The following is an 18,669-nucleotide window of genomic DNA, read 5'->3' as shown; positions in this document are numbered from 1 at the left end:
ATAGGAAAAATGGCTCTTGCACAAAAGGGGGTTTTTGCACAAAGGAGCCATCTAGACAGCGCTTTTTTTGGCGCAAAATCCTCTTGCGCAAAAGGGAAAGGAAGAAGAAATGCAAATGAGAGCGCAATATATGCAAATGAGCACCCCATTTGCATTTGCTCTTTCCCAAGAGGCTCATAGTATAGACGTAGCCTTAGATAGTTAACGGAGCTGGGAGGAGGGGGAGTTAAGAATAAAAGGCTGAATTTACCCAAACTGATGAAAGCTCAGCGTTGATGTGGGGTGTCAGCACCCCATGCAATCAGCAACAGGGTGGCAACACTTATTTCATGATTCAAGTTTAGTTTCCTTTGGTCAGCATTTCTGGGGCTGGGACAGCTGGTTCGGACATTCCTTGGGGCACATGCCCAGAGGAATCTGATAGCCACAGCTTGCATCAGCACGATGCGGCCACAGGCACCTGCGAATAGGGTTTTTCAGTGGTTTTTTTTCTTTTAAATAAAAGCAGTTCTCCTTTATGTTCCAAGGGTGATGAAGCCCCAAACATCTCTGGAGAAGAATGCATTCACCCCAGTGCCTCCCTTGTGGCCTCGCGGGCTTTCCTCATCAAGTCCTCGCCACCCGTGGGCACTCCAGCTTCGTTACACAGTTTTCCACCCAGGTCGTTTTGAAGTTTCTCATCTTCTGGGGTATCAATGTCCCTGAAGTAAATCAGCCCTATTTTGAGCAGTGTTTGACTTCCTACGATGTGCAAGAGAGGCCTGGGGCAGGCTCAAGGAGTGCTCCTCCACCAAACAAACGAGAAACCTCACACACTCAAAATAAAGGGGGGTACCTTTTCCTGCCTCCTCTCAGGGGCACGGGAGTGTTGTCCTGGAGTGTCAGTCCTTTCCCTAAACAGGCACTGAGCGTTGGTGGTTTCCTCAGATTTCAGGAAGAGCTGTAGTGCTGGGTTTAAAAAAAAGAAAGGGCGGGGGAGGGGGGAGGGAAGGATTTTGAGGTGTAAATTTAAAGCATTTGACCAGAAAGGTGAGAAAATAAACATGGGACAGACTTTTTGTGTTACACATTTTTAATTCCACTCTTTATGCGTAGCCTATTGTAGCAGGTAAGGGAGGTGCGGCTGCATAATGGCTAAATTTGCTTACTCCATCAGGGACTCGGGATGTTAAAAATCGTGTACTAGGGTAACCGTGTCACCGCAGAAAATCTCAGTGGTTATATGGTTACACGTGCTGCAGACCCCACAGCAAAGCCTCCCTGGGAGCCGGGTCAGCAGCTCTTGCCCACCCGGTTGCCAGGGAGGAGTCTTGCCACAGCAAAGCCACCCCCCCAGGACAGGGCCGGCCCACAACATTTTGGCACTTGAGGCAGGGAGCTCAAATGACGCCTCCTTGCTTCGGCCAAAACTTTGAAAGGTCTCAATTCTCTGGGTCCTAGTGGCGCCCCCCCACAGTCCGGCACCAGAGGCAGCCGCCTCAGTTCGCCTCATGGTAAGGCCGGCCCTGTCCCAGGACGCTGAGTGTAGCCAATACCATTAGCTGATAACAGTGACCCCTGTAAGCGGAACACTTGTGTAGGTGCCCAGGAGAGATTCAAATGCCGCCCAGCTGATTAGTAGAGCGCTCACAGTGCCCAGAGCCAGCAGAATATGTTTTTTACTGGTGGTGTACATTTGCACATGCTTTGGCTCACATAACAAAATTTATTCCATGCATGGACGGAAAAGCTTAGAGGGAACACTGGCTGATAAGCATCCACTTATCAGCTAAATAGTTGTTTATACCCTAACATCCCTATCAGACACATGACAACAGAGCCAACTAAGGACAGCACGTAGCCCTAATTTTAGTTTTTCCTGACCTCTTTTTGCCAAAGCTGGACAGGTACAGTTCGACCTTGGGAAGTACCTAATGACCACGTTCCATTAACTAGGATGAGATTTAAAGATACTCAAACACCTCCAGAGTGTGAAAAGTACCTCTTAGGACAGTGGTCTCCAACCTTTCTAACCACACAATTACGTTTTCAATGTAAGTGCGATGTAAGATCTACCTCAAACCCAAATACCCTCACCCCACTTCCTTCCTGCCCCTGCTCACCCCTTCTCTGAGGCCTCACCCTGCTCACTTCATCCCCCTTCCTCCATGAACCTCATTCACTTTCATCAGTCTGGAGTATGGGGTTGGGGTTCAAGCTCTGGTCTTGGGCCAAAGAGTTCAGAGTGTGGGAGGGGCTCTGGTTTCAGGGGGAAAGCTCTGGGAAGGAGTTTGGATGTGGGGGGACTCATGTTTGGGGCAGGAGGTTGGGTGCAGGAGTCAGTTGAGGCTGGGACAAAGGTTTCAGGAAGCAGGCTCTGGTTGGGCACCACTTAACTGAGATGGCTTCCGGGTGGTGAAGCAGTGGAGTTAAGGCAGGCTTACTGCTGCCCTGGCCCTGCACCACTTCTGAAAGCAGCTGGCATGTACAGCAATGGCTCCATGGCATCACATGCTGCCCTTCATCTACAGGCATTGAGCCCACAGCGTCTACTGACCACGGTTCCCTGTTGTTGATCAATGGGAGCTGCAGGAGTGGTGTCTGCAGGCAAGGACGGTGTGGAGACCCCTGCTCTGCCTTTCTCAAGGGCTACAGGGACACGCCGGCCACTTCCAGGAGCAGCAATTACCATAGGGATAATTGCTCCATCCACAACAGGTTAGGTTCCCTCCATCCCCTTCTTCCTGTGTGGGAATAGGATACAGAATTGGGGGGAGAAGGGAAACCCTGATATCAGAACCGCCCTCTTCTCCCTCCTACACCCTGCACAGCAAGCAGGAGGCTCCGAAGGAAGCAGGTCCAAGGCAGAGGGCAGGAGCAGCATGACAGTGAGTAGAGAGGCAACTGAAGTGCCAGCGCTTGGTAACTTCCTGGCCAAACTGGTCAGGATCACCGGTCAGAGGCCCCAAGAACTACTGGTTGGTGACCACTGTCTTAGGATCAGGTCTTTAGGAACAACATTTCAGTGCAGTGCATGGCTAATCAGCCACAGGATTCATTACTGGCAACAGCAGTTGCATGCATAATCCCCCAGGCTTGGTTCTAGAGATACACTCCTTAGGGCTTTTTGGCTCTGATATACAACACAACACAACACAGAGCCTTTGTTAGGCTCCCAGCTCAGCTACTGTATTTATAAACCATGACTTCTTTAAAAGGCTGCTGTCTGTGCGATTCTTTTGCTGTGTTAAAAAATATCTCTCTACACACACACCACAAAAGTTGCAGAGTTTGTTCTTCAATTCAAACCTCAAATTCCAAAACAAAAAAATGCTCCACCTCTCTGTATTAAGTGCATCCTTTACTGCTTGGGAGATTCCTTAATTTCAAAACAAGCTTGCTGTGGGGATTAAAGGCTCAGCTCATGTGGAAACCAGGCATCTCAGGCCAGGAGTGGTTCTGAGAGGAAAGTCTGTGAATAGCCAGCTTTCCCACACTCACAATGAACATGAATGGCAGCATGTCCCCAGCAGCTTCGCTACCAAAGAGCTCTGCTCTAACAGCACCAGGCAGAACCCAGCCTCAGCTCACATGCATTGATTTCGTATAGTGGTTGTGAACTCAAATAACCACTCTCCTAGCTTGCAGTGCCAGTGCTTTGTCAATGACTTAGAGAAGGCTATCCTTACATTACAACAGAGCAGCTTCATCCATCTTACCTAAATTATAGATTAACATCGTACAAAGCAGCTCTCTCAGAGCTTAACCTCTTCACTACTTAAGCTATCTTCCAACCCGCCTTTTCTTGTACTGGAGACTGGATATTTCAAACCTCCTAGTCCATGTTCCCTTTGGGATAAAGGTAGCAAATTGCATACTGACTGTCAGCTAAGTACACCTTGTATTTTTCCCCACTGTTATCAAGGTTTTGAGGGTATCTAGTGATATGGCAAAAAAATTCTTCTCTTCCTTAAAACATTAAGCAAAGGGCAAATTTAAATGAGGCAGCTGCAGTTTAGCTGATTGATTTGTAGTTTGAGGATCAAGAATCATGGGTTCTAGTCTCTGCTTTACCACTTACTAACCATTTGACCTCAGCCAAGTCACTCAACCTCTCTCTCTCTCAGCTTCCTCATCTGTAAAATGGGGATAGTGATCCCCATACTTCTTAATCCATACTTATTACAAGAAAAGCTATTAACATTTTTTTCACTCTGTATTTCTTTCCAATTTTGCCTCTGTATGTCTGGACATTGATTCTTTATTCTTAATAGCTTCTTAGAGTCTAGATATGTGTTTTAATTCCTGTATGTCTTTCCTTATGCATTATTCTTACCAATTTATACTGTCAGCTATAGTGATTGTTTTACTGTATGCCCTGGAGAAGCTCAAATACCTAGCTACCAATACCCAAAAGATGATCATATCTAGAGGACAAACCGTGAATAGTAAAATGTGTAATTTAAAAACGTATGAAAATTTTATTATGGAAACTACAGAAGAATTTTCAATGACACTGTCACAACACACAGTCTAAGGGAGTGCCATTGCCTGTAGTTCATACAGTAGTGGAATGCACTAGTACTTTACTCAATCATATGCTGGACATCATCTCCTGTCTGTAGAGTCTGGTGATCTTCAATGTCACAGGTTTCTTTAAACAAACATATTTTAGTACCCAGAGGAGGATCTCAGGTTGATTCTAGCTTGTATCCACAGTGACACTGTGTGGCTAAATGCATGTAAGCATGCTCTGCTTCCTAGGGAAGTGACCTTTCTTCTTTTCTGTTGCCCTGGTAGTTAACCTATGTGAAGGAGTATCCCTAGGTCAGTGTTTGCCCTGCATTAAAAGGGAAATGCAATCCCATTAGGTGGGTCTGGAAAACTAAATTGCAGCACGTGTTGTTTGAAAAAAAGACCCTGATCACACAGAAGCGGAAATCTCATGGAAAGCTAAGCACTGCATTCCTTACAGCAGTCCCAGCAAACGGTGTCTTGTCTCACCTTGACACAGTGGCACTGATTTCCAAATTGCCTGGTTTATTTGATTCAGAGATATGGACATCACTTTTATGCTAGGGTTGCCAGATGGTTGAAACAAAAATACCAAACACCCCTCTCCCCCTGGAAAAAAAAACCCCAGGGAAAAATTCTGTTGGGGGGGGGAGAAAGGAGGAGTGGGAGACCAAAATTGTTGAGAAAAAAAATCGAACAGCATTAAAACAATTAAAACAGCATGTCCCCTTTAAGAGTGAGTGCAGGGATAGGAACAGCAGAGCTGTTGAGCACTAAGACCCAGGGGAAGCATTGCTCCCCCTAGGTCTTTTGGCTGGCAGCCATTTTTTGACAGCAACCTTGGGGAACCAGGTGAGCTTGAGAGCTGGGGTCACGGGGCCAGGGAAAGGATTCGGGGGAAGGCCGGGAGTGTTTGTAGGGTTGCCAGATGCCCAGCATTTTCAGCTCCTGGCCGGGGAAAAATTCAGAAAATACTGGACCACTCAGGTGTCCGGTATTCTCTGAATTTTTTTTTAATCAGACAGGAGGCGAAAATACCGGACTGTCCGGGTGAATACCAGACACTGGGAACCCTACATTATGCTGTAAGCCACGGTCTAAGCAATGGCCCACATGTGGCAACAGACATGTCACCCAAAGACTTTGTTCCAAACCCGTAGAGCTCTAAACTAGAGTACCCTTTCCCTCTATCACGATCAGTTGAGCTTTCAGCTGTAGTTGAGTGTCGGCATACAGACACTCAAGCTACAGCTACACCAGCATTTTTTGTCAGTAAAAGTTGTGTCAGTTAGAAGTGTGAAAAAAATCACATAAATTTCACTGACAGAAGCACGGGTGTGGACAGTGCATGTGAGTGGGAGACACTCCCCTGCTTTCATAGATATTGTTGCTTGAGAGAGCTCTCTTCCATCGGCATAGAGTAGATACACAGGAGACCACATGGAACCGCTGTGCTGTTGTAAGGTCCATCCTGTAGATACACTGAGCAATATATTGTGAATCATGTGGAGCTCTTTCCATATTGAACAGATTGATGGCAGATGTTTCCTTCAGTGCTCTGTCTCAATCATTCAGTGATCAAACATTTTTCTTCCCCTAGAGGTGTTGTGTCCACAAAATGCACCTGTTAAGGTTTATATTTAAAATCTCAGGTTGCATGCTAACCTGGCATCTGGCACTGAAGCTATGCAAGGAAAGTGTGTGCGCCATTATTATTTCTTCAGAACACAACCCCCTAAACACTAGCATTTTTTTTTTTTACAAATTGCACCCCAAATGATTAACAGAATTGAGTGACAATAGCAAGGGAGAGAGAGAAATTAAAAAAATACAGTCCTAACTGGTCCTTTAAAAGTGCACAAATAACACTGAGATCTTCTTTAGAAAAAGAAAGGCACCCTGCAGGACAGGAGAAATAGTAAAGGAGCAGGGCTGTATATGCCAGGGATGTGTGTGAGGCAGGGTAGGAGGAGTCACATTATATCATCGTAAACCATTGGGTAAATTATATAAACTCTGAATTACTCCAATCTCTTTAATTCCTTATTTCCTTTGCTGCTCTCCAAATTGGAAAATATAAAAGAGTGCACTGTTGCACTTAGCTCTTACTACTTGTTTCAGATGCCTGAAGTCTTGTTAGCTACTTATTTGCACATTAAGCCAAATACTGATCAAGGCTAAGGCCTGGTCCAGATAACAGATCTATAATCGGCACAATTACGCCATCAGGGTGTAAAAAAAATCCACATCTCCAAAGTGACAAAGTTATACTTACCTAAGCCGTCATGTAAATGGTGCTATCAGCAGGAGAATTTCTCCTGCCAACACAGCTTCTGCCTTTTGGGGAGGTAGTTTAACTACAGTAACTCCCATCAGCGTCTTCATTTAAGTGCTTTAGTGGTGCAGCTGCGTCAATGATGTTGGCTTGCCGTAAGTAGTGCCTGTTTGCTACAGTCTGTGTTTCTGAGGATAGTCTTCCTTTTGGGTGTTCCAACAAGAATTTCTATGGTTATCACTTTGCTCCTGCTCTGGTTGTCCCTAGTTATCTGTTTTGCACTAGTACTTGAGAGACTTGAACCTGGGCCCCCTTGTGCTGGATGTTGTACAAACACACACAAAAAGATGCTGCCTGCTGCAAAGGGCTTACAAGCTAAGTACAAGACAAGAGACAACAGATGGAGACAGACAGACTGGGGAATATGAGGAAACAACAAGGCAATACTGGTCAGCATATTAGATGCCAATTTTTTTTACAGGCATCACTGCAATGGACAGTTACACACCAAAGGGGCCAGAATGATTTTGGGCTGGAAGAAGTCTCCAGTGTCTTAGCCTGCAGATCACACAAAACAGTCATCCATTCTCATTCACCGTGGGCCTCAGGGCAAGGGGTGGGGCTTCAGATGGAAAAGGCGGGGCCAAGGGCAGTCAGCGCTTAGCACCGCCCAGAATATGGTGTCCCTCCAGCTCTCAGAGCCATACAGTGCTGTGCTCTGGTGACAATTCAAAGGGGCTAGGGTTCCAGCCCCTGCCCTTGCCACAGTAGCAGCAGTGGTGACCAGGAGCTCATGGCCCCTTTGAATCACTGGCACCCCAGGCAACTCCTCAGCTGACCCTCTTCCCCGTCAGAGGGCCTATCCTATCTCCTTCTAGATCACCTACCAATCCACAGACTGCAATGCGCTTCAATAAAATCAAGTCTCACAATTACCCTGTGAGCTGAGGAAGTATATTATCTTCATTTTACAAGTGGGAAACTGAGGCAGATTAAGTGTTTTGCCCTAAATCTCACAGGGAGTCTGCGATAGAGCTTGGAAGAAAATCCAAGGCTACTTACTCTCTGCCAAACCTCCCCCTCTTCTATATTACACTTTGGTAGGCTGAGGGTAGATATATACTGAATTTTATCTTTAAACATTTATTACCCGCACTTTTAAAAAATCCATTCTAGAAAGCTTTGTTCCAGGGTTCTCAAATTCCTGGCCCATGGGCAATCCCTGGCTGGAGCGACAGCACAAGCCAGCCTGGGACTCCCAGCTAGCTGGGGAGAGGGGCCTGTTTGTTACCATCCCCTAAACTCCACAGCTCCCCTCCCTTCCTTCCCGACATGGCACCCTGTTCCCCCAAGGACGTGGCTTTGGGGATCATGGGGGAGAGGGGAGCTGGTGCAGTGCAGTGGCAGTAGTTACACCCCCTCTTCACTCTCCAAGGTGGCAGGAGCTGTGGGGAAGCGGAGTGAGTGCATTTGCCTCTGCTTCCCCACAGCTCCTGCTGCTGCAAGGCTGGGGGGGGGGGGTAGGGGGCGGAGCGGAAGGGGCATTGCTGCCACCACATCGTGCCAGGCCCCTCCCCGGTGTTTGATTCTGAGACCCCTGTTTATTCCTTCTTTTTGAAGTAAGATTAAATAGCTCCTGAACCTAAACCCGGGTAGAGCTAGAAAAATGCCACTGATTGTATTTCTCACTGCCCCACTCTGCCCAAAAAGCACCTAGGTCTAACTCCAGGTATTTTCTGTCTGCCTGACTGAAGGTAGCAGGTTAGCGGAACAGAGGTTGATCCGTTGCTTCTATTCCAGAAAGGTGGCCAACTTCCATTTCCATGGAAACAGTTAATAGCTGTACATTTTGGACCCTCCCTCCCTCCTTTTCCTTAATTTTAATTCCTAGGCAGTTTCCAGGGAAATCTGATCACTGGGAAACCAGGTAAAAATGTTGACTGATTAAAAAACCTATTATACTTACCTGGCTTTTGCCAACTTAACTGTTCCTATAGAAACAGGAACCGGCCATTTGGCAGTCCTAGAATACCAATGCATGCTTGTCAAGCTCACGTAATCTTTGAAACAGCTCCAGAGCAGACTACTAATGATTGTGTTGCCTAAAGGCATTTTAACTGAACAAAAACCAAGAAAAGTGCTTTTCTAAATTTCCCACACCAGCGCAGCTAGGCCTAGTCTAAACTTAAGTTTTAATTTTGACAGATTATTTTGGTTTGGGGTGTGAATTTTTTAAACCAATATAGTTATGCCATTAAAAGTCCTAGTGTGGACCCAGTTATACTAATATAGTTACTCCTGTTCCCTTACAGGGAAGGGGGGAAATAAACCATACGGCTGTGTCTAGACTGGCCACTTTTTCCGGAAAAGCAACTGCTTTTCCGGAAAAACTTGCCAGCTGTCTACACTGGCTGCTTGAATTTCCGCAAAAGCACTGATGATCTCATGTAAGATTGTCAGTGCTTTTGTGGAAATACTATGCTGCTCCCGTTCAGGCAAAAGTCTTTTTCCGAAAAACTTTTGCGCAAAAGGGCCAGTGTAGACAGCAGAGATTTGTTTTCCGCAAAAAAGCCCCGATCGCGAAAATAGCGATCAGGGCTTTTTTTGCACAAAAGCGCGTCTTGATTGGCCACGGACACTTTTCCGCAAAAAAGTGCTTTTGCGGAAAAGCGTCCTGCCAATCTAGACGCGCTTTTCCGAAAATGCTTTTAACGGAAAACTTTTCCGTTAAAAGCATTTCCGGAAAATCATGCCAGTCTAGACGTAGCCTACTTGTATAAACCACGTTTATATTGGTGAAACTGTGTTCACACTGGGGGATTGTTCACTTACACTTTAACTATACCAACATAATTAAAGCGTTCCTATTTTCCAGCCCCAATTAGATACCAACCCAGCTGCCTAAGAGCACATCTTCACTATGAGTTGGAATGATGGGCAGCGATCCATCCAGCAAGGGTCAATTTATCATGTCTAGATACTGCAGTGAGTAGATCTAAGTACATCAACTTCAGCTACCCTATCTGGGTAGCTGAAGTTGTATAACTTAGACCAATGGCCCCAGTAACGTACACTAAACCTAAACATTCAGTTACTATTAAGCAGACTGCCATCCTTATACCCACTATTCTTCCATGGGAAACTTGTATTTTTTTTAAACTGAAGTTATTTAAATTGATTAGTATCAGGGCTGAAAAGAAATACAAAATGTCCCTCCCCTCACTTTGGGGTTTACACCAGATTTATTTTAGTGGAACTGCTGTAGGCAAACCCATTGTTTTTCCTACTTTATTGAACCACGACCTGGACTCCACTTCCTGCTTCTTCTTTTCTTATATGAATGTTCCCTTTTAACCCCCTATCCAATCTCCTTGTGAAGAAATACATCTTTTCTGCACCTGTCTGGATACTTGCTAAGGTCTGGGGACAGGACATATAATGCTAAACAAAAAACAAATAGCAATAATGCAAAGAATAGCAACAGCCGACTGGGAAATTGACAATCAAGATCAACAATAGGCAGGGGAAATAGATGAAGTAGTGAGTCCTACATAGCTTTACACATTCAGGACACATGCACCATCTAAAGCTAGTTTTTCTATAGACATCAATGCAAACGCCACAGGTTTCATCATGCCTTTCTATTTCCCTATACCCACTACAGCCACATCTCAAAATGAGGCATATAATGTATCACCAAACCAAGAGTCAGCATGCCCACATGCACACGCACATAGACAGAGAGCCCACTTGTTGGCTCACCAAGTGCATATATATAGTTTATTTTTCTCTGGGTGCTGATCCTTAGAGGTCTTCCCTGCTAAATGTCACTGTGGGGAGATTGCTATTTCAAGTATTACTTGTGGGAGATAGAGGAAAGACGCAAGCAGCACTTTTTGCTCATTTCACATTTTCCTCCATTAAGGGAGCAGCTTAGTAAGAGCAAGCCCTAAGGAGTAAATCCAGTAGGTTTAAATGCCGAGCAGCACTGGGCATTGAACACTGGCGTACATATGAGTTTTAATTATTCTCAGTCAAACGTCTTACCCATTAGCTTTTTCAATGCTAGCTTTCTTTCAATGCAATTCCACAAATTTCAGTGCACATCCAAGCACAAAGAGGTGATATGGGACTTCCTAACTCCGGGGGGCGGGAGGGAAGATGAAAAATCAGGGAATTGCACCAGTCTCATGACTTCAGCATGCTGTTTTCTATAAATTCTAGTTTCATGGTTCAGTATTTGTGATGCTGAGAGTGTATTAAAAATATAAAGCTATGGCTGATTTGTAAGAATAGGAGCTTAATATGGGTCCAAATTAATCAAGAACTTGTATTAATATCCTGAGGGATTTGAACATGTTTTAAAAATAAGTGGCTAGGCTGTTTCCTACGGGGAGATAGGAGGCAGCAAGTAGGCTGTTAGGAGACATACTACCCTTGCCTTCCAGCTGGCTGCTGCACCCAAAACCTCCCCTTGGGTTGGCCATGAAAATGGAGGAAATACACGTAAATTCATGCCAACGATGACTGAATGATGGCTACACACAGTGCATTCAAGGTACCAGAAAGTGCCTTTCACTGGTCTTTACAACACACACTTAAAAAAGGGAGACATATCTACCTAGAGAACATGAATTATAAAGCACATCACTCACATGGAGAAAGGTCACAACACTACAGTTTTTAAGCCAAAATATGACTCCAGAAGAGATTACTGCTATAACCAATCATCACATTAGTGGCAACATCAAGCTGATAAACCATATAATAGAGAAGCCATCAGGCAGCACCATTTGGAAGCACTATGGTTGGAGAAAGAGAAGCATATTAGGAAGAACATGACCTACAAGGAGAGGCTGTGGGATTTGGGCTTATTTAGTTTGCCTAAGAGAAGAGTGAGGGAGGATTTGATAACAACCTTCAACTTCCTGAAGGGAGGTTCCAAAAGGGATGGAGAGAGGCTGGTCTCAGTGGTGGCAGATGACAGAACGAGGAGCAATGGTCTCAAGTTACAATGTGGGAGGTCTAGGTTGGATATTAGGAAAAACTATTTCCCCAGGAGGGTGGTGAAGCACTGGAACGGGTTCCCTAGGGAAGTGGTGGAATCTCCATCCCTAGAGGTTTTAAGCCCCAGCTTGACAAAGCCCTGGCTGGGATGATTTAGTTGGGGTTGGTCCTGCTTTGGGCAGGGGGTTGGATTCGATGATTCCTGAGGTCTCTTCCAGCCCTATGATTCTAAGAACAGTGATTGTATTCAGAATGCTCACTTCAAGTAGCTTGTACCTGCTGGGCTGTAATACTTGGATGCTGTGGAACCAATCCTGCACAATTTTCCCTGTAGATTTTAATTCCTGGAGTAGCAGAACTCAGCATGGGCTTTAAAGCAAAGTGCAAGGCTTGTATTTTTTTCAAGGAACCAGTCAGGTGGAACCAATAGGATTTTTTAAGCCAACATTCTCTTTTCCTCCTCCAATTTATATTCTACACAAAGCTGGCTCTTCAGTGTCATTGTCAAGTCCTTTCTATTCTTTCCTGGAAATATGGTTAGTGGGTTACATTTTCTTCTGCCTGCACCACCCACAAACCAATGTTCTGCATTTTATTTCTTTTTTTCAGAAAGTCATATAGTATCCTTCCATGGTGCTAACAATATCACTGTTTCTTTCCAGCAGATTCACAACATGATGCATCACCGCTTCACTTAGATAAGGACTGTAGCTCTGGCGAACACAAGACAGGATGTGAAGAAAATGGCAGCCTTTTTCAGCATCTGCAGAAACAAAGGTAAAATGCAACAAGTCATGGACTTTGTAAGGAAAGGGACCAAGGGGCTGAGTTTGCAGTTCTGACATTGGCTAACGTTCCCATAACTTCACTGAAAAGTGCCAGTGTTAGGGCTAAAAAAGTAATAAGGAGAACGTGAGTTATTGGTTAGATAAGCCTGACAGAAGGCAGGGAGATCTAACACCTAAAGGTACATCCTGAACAGTGGTAACACATTTCAGACCCCACTCTGAGTTGTAAATCTCCATTCACAGTCTTTCAAGTTAGTCTTTCAGTCTGCAGCTCACTAAGAAGAGATCCAGTAGAAAGGCTTTTCCACATTTGACTAGTCTGAGTTTTGAAGCTCTAAACCCAGACAGTTAGATAAACTAATATTCTCAGCCAGTACTGAATGTTTGCCCAATGCTGACACCTTGTGGCCAAGCTGTGGCACTATACCTATTTTATACAACAGCAAAACAAACAAATAATTCTACATTTTACCGACTCCTCGGGCAATTGCCTGAACAGAAAGTCATAGATTTGTGATCTAGGCTTTCAGTGACTTTCACATTCCCTAAAGAGAGGTGAACTGACAGGCCTTTCACATACAAAGTTCCAAATTTTACAATTCTCTTACAACAGTTCATAGATTCCACAACCAGAAAGAATCACTGATCATCTTAGGCTGACTTCCTGTACAATACAGGCCATGCAACTTCTACAAAATAACTCTTATAGTGTAAAGATGCCCCTAACTCCAACTTAGGGAACAACAAGTGTTGTGCTGCCTTAAGGCAAAAGCCTTCTTCTGCAATTCAGCCTGCATAAACCCAGAGTAAGTGGGCTTTGCTCAACAGAGTTACAAAGTGCATAAAACAACAGCAGGAGAAGAATTCCTTTTCCAGGTGCTGAGCAGCATTATGAGCTGCAGTGGGGTTTGTGGTTGTTGCATCCTCCCCAATGGAAGGGGGATTTGGCTGGTAGAGCAATGAAGTAGGAGCTGGACTAGTCCCACCTGTAACACTTTTCCCATTCCATTTCGTTATCTAATGCTGCAGGATCATAGTGCCTCCCAAAAACATCAGGGGAAAGAAGCATTAAGAGATGCACGAGAGTGAGGTTCTGCTCTTCCTACTGTCTCTGGTGCAGAAAAGACAAGGCTAGTGTATTGGGAAACTAACGGTTTGGTTGTGAGGTTTGCTGCGACTGTTCTTTCCACCTCTAGAAGGAAGAGACATGTAGCTTTGAGCCAAATTTTTGAACCACCTGCTGTTATAGCTCCATTGCCTAATCTTACAAGCATGACTAGTGAGACGCATAGTGGCAGAGTTGTTGTACATAGTAAGACTGGCCTAAAAGAGCACTTGCCCAATGCATGGAGAGCCTTAACTGCTTTCTTAAATGGAGCCAACATTCTATGAGGAACCAGTGTGGTACATAGAAGACAAGGGTAACATGCTCTCAGTAGCTAGTGTTGCCAAAGAGATGGGTCATTGTGCTTTGGATCAATTGGAGGTTTGTTTTAAGAAGGCCAGAGTACTCATTACCAAACAAACAAGTTACAGTGACCCAGGCTAAGTCATTAAGGAATGGCCCAGCTCAGCATCCAACAACAGGAAGAGAGAAGGTGACATTTTTGCAGTCATTGGTCCTTGTGATTACAGAAGCACTGAGCAGCCCAGAATTACTTCTGACCACTTGAGGGTTGATTTCCTCTCTAGTGGGAGATGCTGTAATGATCTTCATAAGGTTACCCTCTTCCTTCTGACTTTCATCCATCCACATACTGATCTCAGCCTCTGAGATATAGGCAGACAATAGTGCTGTCATTGGCAAAGATGAGCAAGGTATAGAGCTGGCAGTCATCTGCCTATAATTGACAGCTGATGTTCCAGGTGGTTTCATGTAGATATTAGGCACTATGGGTGTTAAAATAGAGCCCATGTCCTATTTCAACCTAGGGGCAGAGCAAATAAGAACAGAGAAGAAGCTGGATAAGGAGCCCTCTGTTTTGTAATGCCTTCTGGAGACAAATTCTAATAATTCTAGCTGCCTTTCGGCCATGCTCTCACTGCTATGCTGGCCTCTGAAAGGGTGTTTTTTGTGAACTTGATTGGTTGTGACTGCCCTTGATTTGGACCAGGACTGTCCTTTAAGTGTATGATAGAACAGTTTTACAAGAACCTCATGTAAACATATTTTAGGGCCCCAGAGTTTATTCGTTTCAGGATGTCGGTTTATGGCATAGAAACCCACGTCTTATGTACAAACTGACTGACACAGTTTATCTTAAGAGTTAGTAGAAAGAGAGCTGTAATTAGTGACAAAGATTAGATAGAAAAAGGCCTCCCTTCTTGAAGGAAACTGGGAATTTCTTTCAATTAGTAAGAGTTGCTGTGTTAGTGCCTTTCAATTATTTCACCTTAGGTTTCCACAATTCAAAGTACAGTAAAACTCCAATAGTCTGGCATCCAATAGTCCGGCACTCCTGATAGTCCGGCATCAAAATGGCAAGAGCCTAGTGAGTGAGCTTCGGCAAAAAATGAGTCACAAGGTAACAGCGGCAGCAGTTGAACTGAGCAAAAAGGGTAAAAAAGGCTTAAAAAAACGAAAACATTACAGTATACTGTATACAGTATGTACAATAAAAAGGGTTAAGAACACTTTATATACAGTATATAATGTATACAGTGTATATATATATATAACCAGTTTATAGTACCTCCTGACAGACCGGCATATTTGATAATCTGGCACCATCTACGTCCCATAGATTCCGGATTATTGGAAGTCTACTGTAGTTTGTTTGGATACCCACAACCACCAGAGGGCATGCGAGAGCTAGCATAGTGCACAGTGCTATCTTTAAAGTCTATGACATTGACCACACATTATTTAAGCCATTTTCTGTGGCCACACGGGCTATTTCAGCTTTAATCTTCAAGACAGTTTCAGCCTTCCCAGTTGACTGCTTGACAATCCTATTATGTTCAGTGAGCATATTACACAAACAATCCTACAGAAAGACAACAGGGTGATAGAAAACAGACCTGAAAATTCCATCCCTTGCAATACAAAATAATTTACTATAATTGTGTGTCAATAAAAAAGAAAAAATCAAATTAGCCATAGATCACATTTAAGCGGATATATTTGTTCCTTCTCAAATCCAGGAGACAAGCATCCTGCAGCTATAATTTCATCAGATCTGAAACTAAACAGAATCAAGCCTGCTCAGAATACAAATGACCTGCCTGGAAAGCTCAGGTTCTTCATGAAGCAGAGTTAGTACTTCACTAGTTGCCATTCTTCCCTTTGATGAAGGAGAGAAAGAATGCTATTGTGGTTAAGATACTGGAATAAGATTTGAGACACCTTGGCTGTTCCACAGACTCACTGTGACTCTGACCAAGTCACTTAATCTCTCTGTGCCTCAGTTCCCTGTCTGTTCAATGAGGCAGAATACCTCCTAGCCTCAGAGGGCTGCTATGAAGTGCTCAGGTAGGTCAGTAATGAGGAGGGTAGCAGGTGCTGAGTAATAGATACTAAACTAAATGCCCAAAGCTATCATTACAGTACTATGTTGCCAAAGGTATGGTTTTCTGGATGAGAAGAAAAACAGTCCCTAACTATTTAAGGGATATTTAAATATGATGCTCAGAATTATTAATGAATTACAGTAGCATCCAGAGTCTCACAGTAGGATTGGTGCTCCTGCACCCTCGGTACAGTACGTACATACACACATGAAGAGAGGTCCTGCCTTTTACATTCAAATGTAAGGCAAGACTCAAGAAGCGAGGGTAGGAGTTGGCCAGATGAGATAGCTTGTGAGTGAAACTACAGTACATCCTCATCGAGGTGGTGCCAACTCATTTGAAAGTTGTTTAAAAAAAATAATTAAAAAAATCAGCTATTCCAAACATCCCTCTGTCTCGTTGGCAGATTTCTTGTAGGCATCAGTAGCAATCGGCTACTAACAGCACTAATGTTGGTATGGTGGCACATCAGGCAACTATGTTCAGACATGCCAAGTTACCCAAGCTGAACATTTGTAGCAATTATTCTTCACATTCCTAGTTTTGTGATGCTAACACAGAATAGCTGACATGTTCTAGCTAGACAAGGTAGGGTGAGAAGACCTCTGTGTAGCTCAAAAGCTTGTACCTTCCACCAACAGAAGTTGGTCCAATAGCTTGTCTGTCTCTTATGCTGGGGCCAACCCAACAACAACACTGCAAAAAGTCTTCTAGCTAGCCATTTATGTCATGCTGCTGTCTATGGTGTCCAGAAGTGGCTGCATTTCAGGGGTGAGTGAATGACCCCATGCGTCACATTCTGCATTGGTTTCGGAATGAGAGAAAAACCCTTGAGTCATGTACATTTATCATTAGGCTAGGTGCCTCAAACTAAACACAAACCATTGCCATAGCAATGATACACTCTGATCTTGGGGGAAAGGAGCAATTTTAAAGGCATGTCATCTGCTTAGAAATTAATTTAATTAGGTGATTTAATTGATCCCTGTGCACAGGGACCACACATAGTCTATGTATCACTTAAAGACTATGGTATGGATGAAATCCTGGCTCCATTGCAGTCAACAATGACTTCAATGCAGTCTAGATTTCACCCTGGAGGCTTGGGCCCCTGTTATAGGGATCAATTTCATTTAAAAATGTCCTAAAAATCTACACCTTAGTGAAGGCAACTGACTCCACACTACCCCTTTTGTGACATCACTCATACTGACACTGAGTTCATGAGGTGTGTGTTTATTCAGTAGTGAAAAGTACAAACCACCAGGGGCTGAGCTAGCCCTATTTGACTGTTCCGTCTGAAACCTAAATCCTCCACTGAGTTCACATCCAAGTCTCCAACATTCAGAGTGGCTGTTCATTTCAGAATTAAAGTGCTTTCTCCCTGCATAGTATTGTTGACAGCTTCCACGCTCAAGACACTCTAGCATGCCCGGCACCAGGCTTTTGACTGAACAAAGAAGAGAGGGAGGATAAGGCTAACTTAAGCTTGAGTTCAGGAAAAAAAAAGGAAAGGGCTATTCTAATCAAGCAGCAGGAGGAGATACTGTTTTCTATGATGGGTCAGCACTGGCTCAGAGACCAGACCATACACCTACTTACGCCTGGGTTTTCGACAATCTGCTTTGATGATACTAAGGGTCATGCTGTATAACTCCTTATCCTGGTCAGTCACCTAGAACACACAAGAAAAATTGCCAATTCACAGTAGTCTGCCTTGCAAACACATGAACTAAGAAGGTACATGCTAGCCTGACATTACCAGGATGGTACCTTTGCATTTGTGCTATATACAAAAGCAGTCACTTCTAGCTTCAAGTTATTCTTGTTATAAAAATAATATTAATAAACAATTAGGTGAAAGACAGCACACAAGGATCATTTCAAAAGGAGAGAGCTGCACAAATTACATAGCTTATTTTGAAATTTTGAAATAAAGCGCTATTCTGAACTGTCCCTTAATCCTCATGGAATGAGGTATCCAGGGACATTGGAATACCATGCCTGTTATTTTGAAAAATATTTTGAAGTAATAGGCACAATGACAAGATGCGGAATAGCTATTTTGGGATACCGGAAGTATCCAGAAATAGCGCCGCTGTCTAGACGTATCCTTACAGACTAACACTACTACCCCTCTGAAACTTCAGAGGGACTTGGAAACCCAATGGAGAGGGAGTTCAGGGCGCTACTTCTAGGTAAAGGGAGAGTCATTCATAGCTGAAACTAGGTTAGACCAAAGGATTCACTGGATCTAGTGTCTTGCATTCACTGAATAGATCGAGTGTCTGTGGATCACAAGGGTGCCACTTTGCACCTCTCCACAGGTAACATGCAGGATGGTCTCGCTATTTGGTCACGTTGGCTAAATGTTTCGGGTTACCAAGGATGTCTACTGCAGTTGTTGGTCAGCAAGAAGCAGAGGCAGCAGCTGTCCAGCTTTCTCCAACATGTACTCAAAAGAAACTGAAAAGATACTGAAGAGGGGAAGTACTTCAAGCAGTGAAGAGGGCTAACACTTTTGAACATGTAAATAGATCCCATAGGGTCCACCTTCCCCTGCTGAAACTGCCTCTTGGATTATGCAATTCAATC

The 18,669-nt window shown here is 44.1% G+C and overlaps 1 protein-coding gene across 3 annotated transcripts in view; it reads right to left on the bottom strand.

Moving 5' to 3' along the window:
* Positions 1-193: 193 nt before the first annotated feature.
* The window catches only part of STN1 (STN1 subunit of CST complex), a 74,667-nt gene continuing 56,191 nt past the window's right edge, over positions 194-18,669 (bottom strand). For all 3 annotated transcript variants that reach the window (XM_075935532.1, XM_075935534.1, XM_075935535.1), the window contains 2 exons: positions 17,677-17,749; positions 194-12,539 (listed from right to left, as the gene is read on the bottom strand). In XM_075935532.1, coding sequence (XP_075791647.1) covers positions 12,382-12,539; positions 17,677-17,749 — 231 coding nt within the window. In that variant the 3' untranslated portion in view covers positions 194-12,381. The remainder of the gene's footprint in view (positions 12,540-17,676; positions 17,750-18,669) is intronic.

The sequence above is a fragment of the Pelodiscus sinensis genome, chromosome 8 (assembly GCF_049634645.1).
Source record: "Pelodiscus sinensis isolate JC-2024 chromosome 8, ASM4963464v1, whole genome shotgun sequence".
Classification (NCBI taxonomy): Eukaryota; Metazoa; Chordata; order Testudines; family Trionychidae; genus Pelodiscus; species Pelodiscus sinensis.
The sequence above is the reverse complement of the archived record's forward strand: the minus strand, read 5'-3'. Positions and strand labels throughout refer to the sequence as shown.